Below are 13,529 nucleotides of genomic sequence, written 5' to 3' on the forward strand. Positions count from 1 at the left end.
TCAAGCTCCACGCTCCAAGCTCCATAGTCGCGAGCAATACAAGAGAAGAGAAGAGAAGAAGAGAGAAGAAGATGGAGAGCTTCTTCTCCCTGGTCCCTCATCCTCACACACTCACTCTCTCACACTCTCCCACTCCCTCTCTCAAGCTCAAACCTCAAGCAAGCAAGAATAAGAAGAAGAAGAAGAAGAAGAAGAGGAGAGCCACTTTTGACCACACACAAGAATCAGCTTCTCATTCACATTTCAACTTTATATACAAAACCCTAAATCCCTTTTGGCTATCCCCTTTTTTACATGGCTGGCCGTAGCCTAGGCCTTTTTTCCCATTGTCCTTCTATCTTCCCAGCTTCCTTTCCACCGCCCGTCTATATTTACAAATTGCATGGATGAGAGCCCGGCGCTCCTTTAAATCATGACGGGCTTGCACTCTTTTACAAAAGTATTGACTTGCGCTTTTCCTTGTGCGCCTTTTTCCCTTATTTAGGACTTTTATGCGCTTCTTGTGTTTCTAGATTTTTCTTAGCGCGCCTTCGTCTTCCGTTTCACTTTGTCTTGGCCTTTGTCTTTTGCTTTAGCTTATCCAAATTTTCCACCTTGTTTGTCTGACGGTTAACACTTATGCATTTTCTCCTCATGGAAAACAACATCATGGCTATGAATGACATTCCAAGCTTACGGATCCCATAGGCAATAGCACATCTCACTTGCATGCCCATAACAAAGAAAGATGCATTCCATGGACTTAGGATCCAGCTTATTGTGCTTGTCCTTGAGAATATGGAAGCAAACCTCACAACCAACGATACACAAATGAGCATATGATGAAGGTTTTCTAGACCATACCTTCTCGACAACTTAATAATCAAGAGCAGTGCATGTGAATCAATTAATTAAATGTACGGTAGTGATGATAACTACCTTTGCTCAAAAGTGCTGCAGTAAGCCTGTTTGGCTAATTATACTATGAACTCACTCCTAAATTGTCCTATTCATGCGCTCAACCAAACCATTCTAGGTGGGTGGGTGTACGGGGTGGTAAACTGATGCCTAATACCCTTCTCGTCACAAAACTACTTAAAGGCTTTAGATACATACTCTATCCCATTGTTAAAACGTATGTATTTTAGTCTATACGCAGATTGGTTCTCAACAAAAGTAAGCCAATGCTGAAAGGTAGCTAAGACTTCTAGCTTCTGGTTGATGTGGCTATGCCCAAATCTTATGTGAGTAATCATCAATGAAAGTAATGAAATACTTCACACCACCTAGTGACTTGCAGGGCGTAGGTCCACAACCATCAGAATGAATATGAAGATTGTCCTTAAATTTACAAAGCATGCCAATACATCCCCGAATGATTCAACACCAATGCATAGGCATACGAGCATCAGTAGAGCTCCAAAACTTTGAGAAATAGGCTGTCCCAGAGGTATTACAACAAACTATCTGTGATAACCAGCAATGGCTAACCTTATACAATCCAAACATAGCTCAAGATAAACTCAAAAAGCATCACAACAGATCAGGAAAGCATTCTCCAATGATCCTAGCATCATTGAATGAGTAAATGAGCATAATCAAGTGGACATGCGCAGGGACAATTCACTACATGCAAACAAAAAGTGTGTACAAGTCAATGGAAGTGCGCGTGGCTTGTTGGCTATAAGAGACGCCTTAGATCAAGGTTGTCTTTTTGTCTATTAGGTGCAAAGGCACCGATGGCTGTTAAATGTAACCCACATATGTCCACGTCAGCTGTTACTTTCCACGTCACCAAGGCCATGCTCCTTGATTCGTCAATTTTCCCAATTTTGTAGCTGTCCAAACAGCAAGAGGCCCTGCTCTCTCTCTCTCTCTCTCTCTCTGTCTGTGTCTCTCTGTGGCTCTGGCTGAATCTATTCTCAGGTAATTTTTTCCCTGTGTGCGGCCCATGGCTTCGCCCTCTGTGTATGCATCAGTCTCTGCATGCCCCTGTTTATGCTGTTGGCTTATTTTATTTATCGTTATTCATTATTTAATTTGCAAAAATTGTCATTTATCTGCAAGTATCCTCTTCCTATCAAGGCTTTTCATGCTCATTTTTCTTGCAATGCATGTCCTGGCTCCTCTTGATTTCCTTAATAGAGAGCCTAGTCAGATCTATCCAGGCGCTCTTGTTATCTGATCCGTGTTAGGGTTTGGACATCTCAACTTGTTTGCAGAAGCTTGTTGATGCCATTGCCTGTCGCAGGTCACGGCGAGGCTGCTATGCATTAGGTCTTTCCTTCGAGCGGTCATCAAGCAGAGTTGGACCCCATGGCGTCCTCGGAGTCGGATGAACCTACAACTACAGGGACTCTCCCCTCACCTCCTTCCTTCAGATTCGAGAATAACATGTCAACACAAAGCCTCCTGAGCGCTGGCGGGTCTGGTATGTAGGGTTTATTAGATTGCAATGTGCATTGCTGGAATGCCTTCATTAGCTTTGGGTAATAATAGTGGACGAAAATTCGGGTTAGGCTATGTGCACAGTATTTCTTGAGGTTGTGAAATAGCCGAACATCTTTTTTTATTTTTGAAGAAAGATTCTTGAACACCTTTTCTTTATGCTTCCCTGATTGATGTCTCGACTTAATTAATGCTGAATAGTCTATTAATTTATGTCCATCTTGTTGCTCTGCCCGACAAATTTTGTCATGTTTCTTTCCTTGATTGCCATATTACGGTCACAGTGACCATTACATGCATCTCATTGTCCACAATAGGTCACCTCTGTACTTGTTCAATTCTGGCACACCGATCTAGTTCACAACTTTACCGTGTTTTATAAACCGCAAATTGCTTGGAGTATCTGAGATTGTTTATTTGATGCTTGTGTGAGCTGGGCCTTTAACTAGCCATATGATTAGATGGCTTATGTTGGAACATATCAAAGCTTGGATTGGGTGTTTGGCTTTACATTGTGTGTGACTTGCCACTGTAAACCAACTTCTTGGTATTGTAAATCAGGTGTAGAAGGTCTCCAAGCTTACTTTTTTCTGTGCCAAAATTTTTTATTTTTTCATTGAAATTGCTGTCTCTTAGATTGAATGTTACCAGCTAATGTTGGACTGTGCAGGGTATGAGAGTCAGTATGGAAGCTTGTTCGGAAGTAGGTTCAGTCTCACAGATGGATCAGGGATCTTTGTATCATCATTGGCTTTGACCATCATTATCTCAGCTGCGGCCATTGTGGGTATTGTACTTGTCACAGTCATCATCACTCTTGCTGTGATGCTATCATCTTGTGAACAGCATTCAGCTTTAAATTTTGCTAAGATGGGGGCTGCTGACTATTGCTCAAGTTTTCAACTCAATGTGGAGTTAAATAATCTGCAAGGTTGGACAGTTCCTCCAATGTGCAAAAACCATATTTCTAAGTATCTTTTCGGAGGGCAATATCTCAGAGACTTTGAAACCACAGTTCAGTCTGCCAGACAATATTTGGAATATTTGAAGCCAAATCATGCTGAGAGATACACAGTGGTTCTGGACATCGATGAAACAGCAATGTCAAACTTGCAAAATGCAAAAAATCATGACTATGGGTACTTTCCTGACTCCGCAAGTTAAATGCTTATATTATTGTTAGAAATAGAATTTATGAGAAATTGGGACATTGCTAAAGCACTCTCATCTTGCAAAAAAAAACAGATAGTCATTACTGTGGTGGGAAATTTTCGATTCTGCATGTTCATCTTCCTTACATTCTTGAAAAATATCAAGTTTGTGAGATTAAGTGAAAAGCTGGCAGAATAGATGGAATTTTTAATTGCCACCATATTTTTGACAGCCTTAGATGCATAAAAATGAACTCCCGCTTGCTTGAATGAGAGGCATACAAATCTTGTCATTGAGGTCCAGGATAACCTTAAGTGCAGAGATCTGACAGTCGTTTTCTTGGGATGGGATCATCATAGAAAAGTTTTGGACAGAGGGCATTGTGATTGATGTTTGGTTCTCAATTTCAAGATATCTGTGCTTTCTGATGTTCATTATTGACTTTTTTCTCAATTTCAAGAGATGTATATATTTAGCTGTCTTTGACTAGGTAGTTCCCTTTTGCTTAGTAGGAAATGCTGGTTAGAGGAAAACAACATTTTGCAACTGTTGCTGGGTGAATCTCTATTTTCCACGGCTGAGTTTTTGAGTGGTGATTGATATAACATATGAGGTGTCAATGCGTAAAGTGGTTGAGACTTTACAAATCCATGATAGTGACAAATTCACCATTGAACCTGGCTTTCATATGTGGATCGACAGAAGGATTGTAATTGGGTCCTTCTCGATCACCATTATATCATTCTATCCATGTTCCACCTTTTGTGCCACCAGTCCATGATTGGCTATTATGGCAACTGTCATGCAAGGGCCCATCCTACCCTCTCTTTCCGCACCCAAAAAGGTGGATGGACGAACTACTCTCTATGGTTTTGCAAAGTCGAGTGTATCCTCAACACCTTTGATCTCTAGGGGTTTTTGACAGTCCCTATTCCTTGACCTACTGTGGATCCCCATGTTGTAGTGACCATGGACTCCACAACTTTATGGGATTGACGCAAGGGGAGAGCCTACTCTTTTCTATTTTTGAGTTGTATAGATATTGAGCTCATGCATGCAAGACGTATTTGCATTGTAACAGAGGTTTGGGGCAGATTGGCATCTCTTTACCAAGTCCGGAAATTCGGGCATTGCATGACCCTAGAGTTGAGTTTCGATGTCTCTTTGATCAACAACGTGAAGGAGATTTGGGATGAGCTTGCATCCCTTGGCAATGTTGTGCTTCAAAGCATCTTGCTGTGATGCTTTATTCCGTCTTTGAAGTATGATGTACCCTACACCAATCTTCTTACCTCTCAAATGAAGGATACTATCATTTGGGAGGAGCTAGTCTCGATGGTGCTCGAGTAGGATGTGCATCACAAGGAGACAGATTCTCGTGGAGCTAGAGCATAGAGTATGTGTTTGCGGTATTATCTTTGAGTAAAATACAAGCCAAGTAGAAGAAAGGGAAGGAGAAGTCCAAGAAATTAGAGTCATCTTCCGACTCTGATACAAACATGGAAGGGTTGCATAAAGGATATTCAAAGTGTCCACATTGTGGCAAGATCTTGCACCTCGAGGAGAAGTGTCGGCAGAAATATCCTCACCTTCATCCAAGAGCGAAGGAAAGAGCTATGTTGGAGCCTCCCCTTACTTCTACTTCTATACTTGCCACTACTATTGAGTTGGTGTTCAATTGCATTAGTTGGAGGAGCCTTCTTCAATGCTCTCATCTTTTGAGAGGCCTTGGATCATTGATAGCGTTGCATTGAGTCATATGACTCTCAAGGAGATTGGCTCTAGGATCTTTAGGACAATATGCCAAGTCTATTTGTGATGTTGGTACCTTGCCTCCGTTGCCCCGACTTTCCATCTTTGAGCTTTGTTTCAAAAGTCCTACATGTTCTTGACTTGGGCATCCATTACTAGACTAGGTACTCGGGTTGTCTTTATCAAGCATATCATCTTTATTGAGGACTCTATCAGGAGCCATTCTTGTGATAGGTTGGTAGGAGAGGCTCCATTTCCCTTCTAGTACTAAGGGTTCTCCGAGGCAGTTCTCTATTGCTGCATCCATTCCCATTTGTGCACCATCCATCGCAAGGATTCTATTCCATCCCCTACCATATTCTCTAGTGGTTTCCTTGTAATCCCTGATCCCTTTCAGAGGTGGGGTGTAAACGTGGGGAAGAACGTGAGAATGGCACTAACTAGCTCGATCAATTTTCTCACACACATACACACACACACACACAGAGGGAAATTGGCCCCTCCCCCTTTATAAGAATTTATTGAAACAAACCACAGGCATTGAGTGCTTGGACCATATACAAAAGGGCTGATTTGTTGCAATTTTAAAAATTAGGATTTTTGAAACCCTAGTTTTTGCAAACTTTGGGCAGCAAGCTGATTTTCTTCTTTAGTGCTTGGATGAGATCAAGCTAAGTAGAAAGTGCTTCTTGGAGGAGGGATAGATAAGAGAGTACAAAGCATATGGTTGAAATTTCAGCATGAGAGCTTATTCCAAATGAAGAAAGAAATCTCAAAAGTGGAAACTAGAGGTTACAAATGACAAGTGTTTGCTGAAAATGACAAGTGTAGGGATACTTCTCTTCAAATTGATACATGTCCCTTAGATGCCACATGTCACTTTTTTAGAGAAAGAAGCTTCTAAACCTTGTACTCTAAAAATCCCTCAAGTGGTTAAGAATTTGAGAGTTGCTGAAATAAAAAATTGTTACTTGTAAAATTCAGGAGTCTTTGATACGAATAAAATTTCCATTTGAGCAACTTCCAAAAATAGTAATCTCTTAAATTTTAGAAGTCACTAAATTTAGATTTTGAATAGGTTTATTATATAGATTTATTGGTTCATGGTTTGTTTCTTTGATCATGAGCATTTGGTTTTAGTTTCTAAAACCACTCATTATATGTGTTTCTAGTGAATCTGACTATCTGAGTATAAAAGTCAGAGTCATTCTGAGCTTTCTGGACAGTGTGACCTCCCGACTAAACTTTTAATTTCTCTTGGGCATCTCGTCAATGATAACCTAAGTATAATTACAGTGTTCTGGCCATTGACCACCCTTAGATAGAAAAATAAACATTTAATCATACTTTGAAACATTCACGTAATACAAATCGCCTTTCAAAGTACATGAGCATCAAAACTAATTTGAATCATTGAGCCAATATGTCTTGGTAGGAATTTATATACAAAAGATTGGTTACATGGACAATATGGAAGATATGGTGGTGGATTCCCTTGCTTTGTGTTTTTCAGAGGGGGATTCTGAGGAGCTTCTTAAAGGATTGCAGTTTGCTTTGGGCCTTTCTTTCATGTGACGGCTTCTTTCCTTCGTCATTGATCCACCATCCCCTGTTGCACATGTTAGTGAATTGTACATCTCATGGGCTAGAGCTGTGGGTATTTTATATTTTAAGTGCCCAATTGTATTGAGGCTGGCCAACCTGATTTTATGCGCCCTAGTTTTGTGCGGGCTGACTAGTAATCATCTTTGGCATACTTCTTGCCTATTTATAGGCAGGCTTTCTCCACTTTTAATCATTATCATACACTTGTTGATTCTTGTCTTGGTGGAGAGGGGGAGATTGTGCCCATTGTCGGTGACTCGGTCAAGCTTTGAATCTTGCGCCTTGGTATATGGATTCCATTTCCCAAGCATATTCTTCTGGAGTTCTTGTGTTCTTTGCAATGTTCTTCTTGTTCTTTGTGTTTGTGCAGTCTATGACAGCAGGTTCTCTTGCTTCCATTGCTGCCCCCTAATTTTGATATGGTATCTAATGTCCATGTTAGTGTTCTTAGTGCTGTTTACAGCTGCAGCTTTGTGATTTTCCCTTGTCTGGTGTTGCTCCTGTGTGCATGCAACTGCTGGAAATTGATCCCAGGGATGGGTGACTACATTTACTGTTGGAATGACCTGCTATTTGCCCTGCATACCCTGCGTTTATCAGCTTGCATCCTGCATTTTCAATTTCTTTACCCTCTGCAGGGCTGGATGATGCTCTTTGTGTGCTGCACGGCCGATTATCCTGCCTTCCATCTCTGCATTTCCACTTCTGAAGGCTTCACCCTAAAACAAACTGCTTTAAGTAGAGAATACCTGCATTTTGATTATGCGGTCAGACGGAGAGTGTGTCTAGAAGAAAACAATACATGTAAATGAAAGGCTAATTAAAAAAAAAGTATGAGCAGAGTAAGTATGAGAGAGAGAGCACAGAGAATGGAATACAAAAATGGATACAAAAGCTGAATGATAATAGAGAAATCAGGACTGCATAAATTGCTGCAGAAGACGGGCTGGGCCCCTGCACAAGTGTCTACAATGGCCAGGATGAGTGAGGGCATTGGACTGAGGAGAGGGAGGAGAGAAAAGGTCTCCTTGAAGAGGAAGGGGAGAGGATTGAAAAGCGTGTGAGCTGGAGCAGAGACAGAACTGCCATAACAGTGATCATAACCATGACACCCTCCCGGCCAGTCACGCCATCTCCAGGTCCAGCCAGCACCCCGACAACCCCGCCATCTCCCGCCACTGCCCGATCAGCCCACCACCCTCCCGCAATGGGGCCAAACAGCCCATGACCCCAACCTGCTAGGCAAGACGAGCGGATGGATAGGATGGGCTCGAGCAAAGCATCACCGTCGCCAAGCAACTGCACAAGAGGGGAGAAAAATGAAAAAGACTCGATGATCTGGAGCAGCATTGACAGGGTGATAGACTACCACACAAGGAAAAGCATGGAGGCCCTTCGAGACGTATGCAAGATGCATGACTAGGACATCGGCAACATCAAGGAAATCATGGCCACAATGTGCACGGAAACTGCACACCAAATCAAGGAGGAAATAAGCTCAAAAGTGCAAGAATGGAAGAACGAAATCTATGCAAAGATCGCATCACACTTCACCTCTTGGAAGGTGGACATTGAAACGTCCCTCCAAGAGAGAAATAGGGTGATTGAAGAGTTGAGGCACAAGCTTGATGACTACAGAAACCAGTTTGATCTCCTCAAGGAGGAGGAAGGGGAAATTACTGAAACAACGCTTACAAAGGTGCAAATCGAGATCTACGAGCTGAAGACACACATGGTAAAGGAGCTCAACACATGGGCAAACATAGTGAAACAAGCATGAGCCGAGGTGGTCGTGGATTGAAGTAGTGAAAAAGGCACCAACAAAGGAGGAATTTGTGAATGCAGCATTGGAGGAGAAGAAAAGGAGAAAACTTAGAGCACTCCACATCCGGGTGGTAGGATTGACGGAGGGAGACAGCCCCTTGGTAGACGCCAAGAAGATATGTGAAAAGCTAGGAGTTGAGGACCCCACAATAGTGGAGAACGCATGGCATGTAGGAAAAGACCTCACCAAAAGCCGACCTCTCATCCTCAAATTCGCCAACTTGGAATCCCGACGAGTATTTCTCTCTAAAATGATAGCGCTAAAAGGGGAAAAGGTCTATCTGGAGAATGACCTCACACCCGCACAGGTGGCACACCGTAAGGAATGCATGCCACAAATCCTAGAAGCACACAAAGCGGGGAAATGGGCAATATACCGAGATGGCTGGATCATCATCACAGATAAACGCCAATGACAAGGCGCGGCCTATGAGACCCGCCTGAGTTTTTGCAGTATGGAACTGCAACGGAGCTATGAAGATAGACGCAAGACTATTCCAAGAGACCTTCACCAACAAGGATACCATCCTATACATAGAAACCCACTAGAGCCCAGGCACACACCTATCTGAAGTGAGGGGATATAGATGGGAGATGGCATGCCGCCCTAGAGCCCGAACAAAAGGAGGGACCCAAGGGTTCGGAGGAGTCGCAGTGTTGTACAGGGAGGAGTTATAGCCCATGGTGCGAGTCATGCAGAAAGATGAGAAGGCTTGGTTTATGTGGATCCGGATATACACATAGCGCCCTCGAGACATCTACATGGCGGCGTGCTACTTCCCCCCAGCACACTCCCCATAGGTGCCACAGAAGGGGAAGTCACCATACCTACCACTGTATGAGGACATCATGTACTACAACTTGGAGGATGTCATGTTGGCCGGAGACTTCAATGCCTGCACAGCACAGAGACAGACTCCCTTCTTTGAGAGGGAAGACCACATATACAAAGAGATAGCACCAAAGGAGATAGGGCTGAATTGTACATCACAAGATACAACTGAATGCTTCGAGTATGGCGACCACCTATTGGCGCTAGGGAGCGCGCACGGATTAGCCATCCTCAATGGGCTGGATAGATGGCCAGGCTCGAATGCCCTCACATGCTTCCCACTTAAGCATGCGGCTAATTGCAACAAACGAGGGGCACCAGGAGTACCTATGCAGAAACTGGGAGCAAGCACAATGGACTACATACTCGAGCCCTATCACTTATCCCTGACATCTAGTCCTTCAGAATATCACCCTGCTTGCTCGCAGTGGCCGCCAACCATGCCTACCTGCAGTTTGACATCGCCTATAGACACGACCCAACCCCCCCAGCAAGCAGGCTCCCAAGATTCCCTAGGTACCACTTTACCAAGTTAACTGCGAGTGCTTATTCCGACCACCTCTATTGGAGCCTGCAGGAAATGAACCCCTACTTACCCTTGGAGAAGATCATAGTACAACTGGCTGGAACACTCCACACCTCGGCGGTCAAGTACTTCCCCGACACATCCCCCCGTCTCTCCCCTCTAGACAAGAATGTCCCACAGAATAGTTGGTACGACGTAGAGTGCAGGGAAACCTGGCTTCATCTTCAACAAGACAAAGCACGGGGAGTACACATGCACGCCTGAACTTCCATCGCCTCGTAGAAGGAAGAAACGGGCCTACCTATCCAAAGTGGAATGCGAATTCTACGAGGTATTCTTGGGATAGGACATCAACGAGGCGTGGAAGGCATTCCAAGAGCCCCGTGCTTAGACACCCATTATCTCCCCGGACACATGGCATGCATATGTGGCCTCACTGTACCAATTACCCGAGCAGCCCTCGTTGCCCCGACTACCAGGGAGCACACCTGAGTCATCTACATTCTTTAGAACGGAGAGGGTTCGGGACGCCATTGACATACTACAGAATGGCCGAGCCCAGGACCATGAAGGCTTAGTATCAGAGCACTTGACCCATGCCCGGGACGTACTTGCATCCCTTCTAGACCACATGTTTAACAGGGCCTTACGTGAGGGCTTCCCTACCGGTTGGTTGTCCAACACCATAATACCTATCTTGAAGGCTAGAGATCCCATAGCCCCCACGAACTACCAAATAGTCATGGTTGGCCATGTATTGGCCAAGCTCCATGGATCCATCCTGGACCTTGAGCTGAGCAAGTGGGCGCAGCAACACTAGCACCGGGCGACTGGACGAGCATGGTTTAGGAGGAGGTACTCCACTCTTGACCGTATTCTCACACTTCGAGCCATTATAGAGGAGGGCAGCGCACACGGGAGGTGGGCATACTACTGCTTCATGGACTTCTGCAAGGCCTTCGACACAGTACCACAAGCCAGGCTCATGAAGAGTCTACAAGAATTGGAGGCCCTAGTGGAAATGTGTTGGGGGATACTGGCACTATACGAATCGGTCACGGGCCAAAATCGAACACCAGGGGGGTTGTCAAAGGAGATAACTACCACCATTGGAGTTAAACAAGGATGCCAACTCTCACCTACTTTATTTGGCCTCTACATTGATGAGATATCAGAGTACATGGATAGATTGGGAGGGGAGGGGTCTAGCCTAGGAGGGATACTGATACCCATCTTACTATATGTGGACGACATAGTTCTCATTTCTAGCACGCCCGAAGGGCTATAGCACCAATTGAAGGTACTATGGGCCTTCTGCCAAGATAAAGACCTCATTGTGAACCTGGGAAAGACCAAGGTCATGGTGTTCAACACTTCAACCCAATGGATTCGACGGTCAGTACTCCCCTTCACATACGGCGGAGAAACCGTGGAAGTGGTCCAAAGATACGTCTATTTGGGGATTACATTTTTAGGACCGAGATTCACTTTGAGAAAGGTAGCAGAAGATAGATTGACACGAGGCTATGCAGCCCTTGGATCCATGGAAAACCAATGCGCCCGCATACAATTCCAGGAGCCTCGTACAAAGCTCCGGCTATTCGACACTCTAGTTACACCAACACTCTTGTACGGGGCTCCCATATGGGGATCCAGTCTCTACCACAGGAGAAGGGCCACATAGGATCAACCGCTGTCTGAGGAGGAGGCCACCTATGAGGAATGGGAGTAGATGGAGAGACCCCTGGTACTTGTGATCTCACGGATGATCTGGAGCAAGCCCTCTGTGCCACACGAGATCATCAGAGTAGGGATGGGGGCACCGCCCATCGTAGCTGAGGCCCTTTTCCAAACAGTGGCCTTCTTGCCCCGACTATGGGACTTGCCCCGGCATCGGTACCCCAGACTCGCGCTGGAGCCATCCAAACAGCTAGCACTGCAAGGGGACATTGAATTCTGGTATGGTGAACAGAGACCTAGCTACGGCTACATGGCCTACACATGGACCACCTCCCCCCACTACAATACAGCCTAGATTGCCCCCACCTGGAGCTCAGGCGGGAGGAGGTGAACGTATCATTAGAATGGACATCATTCAGCTACACACGGCCAAGACATGGGTGACTCCTACAAAAGACCTAGGGACAAAGAAGGCTTTCTACTGGGAGCACTTCCTGCACATCTCCGGACGGCTTCATTACCCGCCCAAGCTACACGGACACACACTTGTCCCATGGAGTCAGAAGCGCCATCGCACAGATCCGTACATCTTCACACCAACTACGGGTCGAGACAGGTAGATACGGGGCCCACCCCCTCCCTCTAGAAGATTGGATCTGCCAAATCTGCTAGTTCGAGCCGGAGATAGAAAAACACTACATATGCAGGTGCCCAACGTACTATGAGATCCGGGGACGCTTCCACTGCTTGTTTAGAGAAGGATTTGGGCCACTCTCCAGAGGGATGGATTTCAAGGACCAGAGATGCCTTGGGCTCTTCCTACTGGAAATACGGCGCCACAGAGACCATCTCCTCCGAACCTGTGAGCAGAGACAGGGAGCCACCCAACGTTTGCTCACAGAATTCTATTGAGAGCCAACTACCATCCCCACCCCCGAGCCCCCACCAGCCCCATTGACCTTTCGGCCGTCAGGGACCACCCTAGCCATAGCCACAGCAAGAAGCAAAGCCCGACGTCCCTACCCAACCGGCCCCCGCCCCCGTAGGAGGCACATGTTGAGGATACAAGGGATACTACGCCGCCACCGGAGGGCCTTGCCCCGCTGATTCAACCTCTTGATGTTAGATAGACCCATGTGGGACATTTTAGGATGACCAAGCTCCATGAGCAGTTCCACACCATACTTGGAACACATATGAATTGTACCCAGCCTATATACCACCTTGTACCTACTCAATTAGTTTATCATAGTATTAGATGGTAGCTTTATTGGGACCTGGAAAGTTACCCAGACATTTTGTATGTAACATTTTGGTCTCATAGGCCACCTTGGCCTTTCGTAGACGTTAATATAACTTTGTTTCTTTGTTTCTTTGTTTCTTTGTTTCTCAGTTGCACTGTTGCTTCCACATGGGCACTAATAGAAGCACATTTAGATCAAATACCATTATGTTTGAGAGAGAGTTTTGGCTTGAGACTTGGAGTATTTGTCCTACGATAGACAATGTGGTGGTCAAAGATGTTCCATTGCCTTAATGCTTTTGCTTTTTCCTCATTTTTGTTTCTTTGGGAGTTTAACAAGAGGGGTGTTGGTGGTCATCATCATCTCCAAGTTGTCAATCTTGCATTGTTAGAGGGGTATATTAGGAGCTGTGCCCAGTGTGGTCACATAGACAATAGGAGCTCTATCCAGTTGTGATCACTTAGGCGAGGCTTGCCCATTCTTTGTC

The 13,529-nt window shown here is 45.0% G+C and overlaps 1 protein-coding gene across 2 annotated transcripts in view; it reads left to right on the forward strand.

The window, feature by feature from the left end:
• Positions 1–1,743: 1,743 nt before the first annotated feature.
• The window catches only part of LOC148016089 (acid phosphatase 1-like), a 33,099-nt gene continuing 21,313 nt past the window's right edge, over positions 1,744–13,529 (forward strand). The window contains exons 1-3 of one of the 2 annotated variants that reach the window (XM_087664871.1): positions 1,744–1,905; positions 2,231–2,410; positions 3,098–3,566. In XM_087664871.1, coding sequence (XP_087520997.1) covers positions 2,296–2,410; positions 3,098–3,566 — 584 coding nt within the window. In that variant the 5' untranslated portion in view covers positions 1,744–1,905; positions 2,231–2,295. Of the gene's footprint in view, positions 1,906–2,201; positions 2,411–3,097; positions 3,567–13,529 lie in introns of both variants that reach the window. The other variant, XM_087664872.1, reaches the window with a different exon arrangement.

This window comes from Lygodium microphyllum, chromosome 23, assembly GCF_053477565.2.
Source record: "Lygodium microphyllum isolate KBCC chromosome 23, Lygodium_microphyllum_v1.1.10, whole genome shotgun sequence".
Classification (NCBI taxonomy): Eukaryota; Viridiplantae; Streptophyta; class Polypodiopsida; order Schizaeales; family Lygodiaceae; genus Lygodium; species Lygodium microphyllum.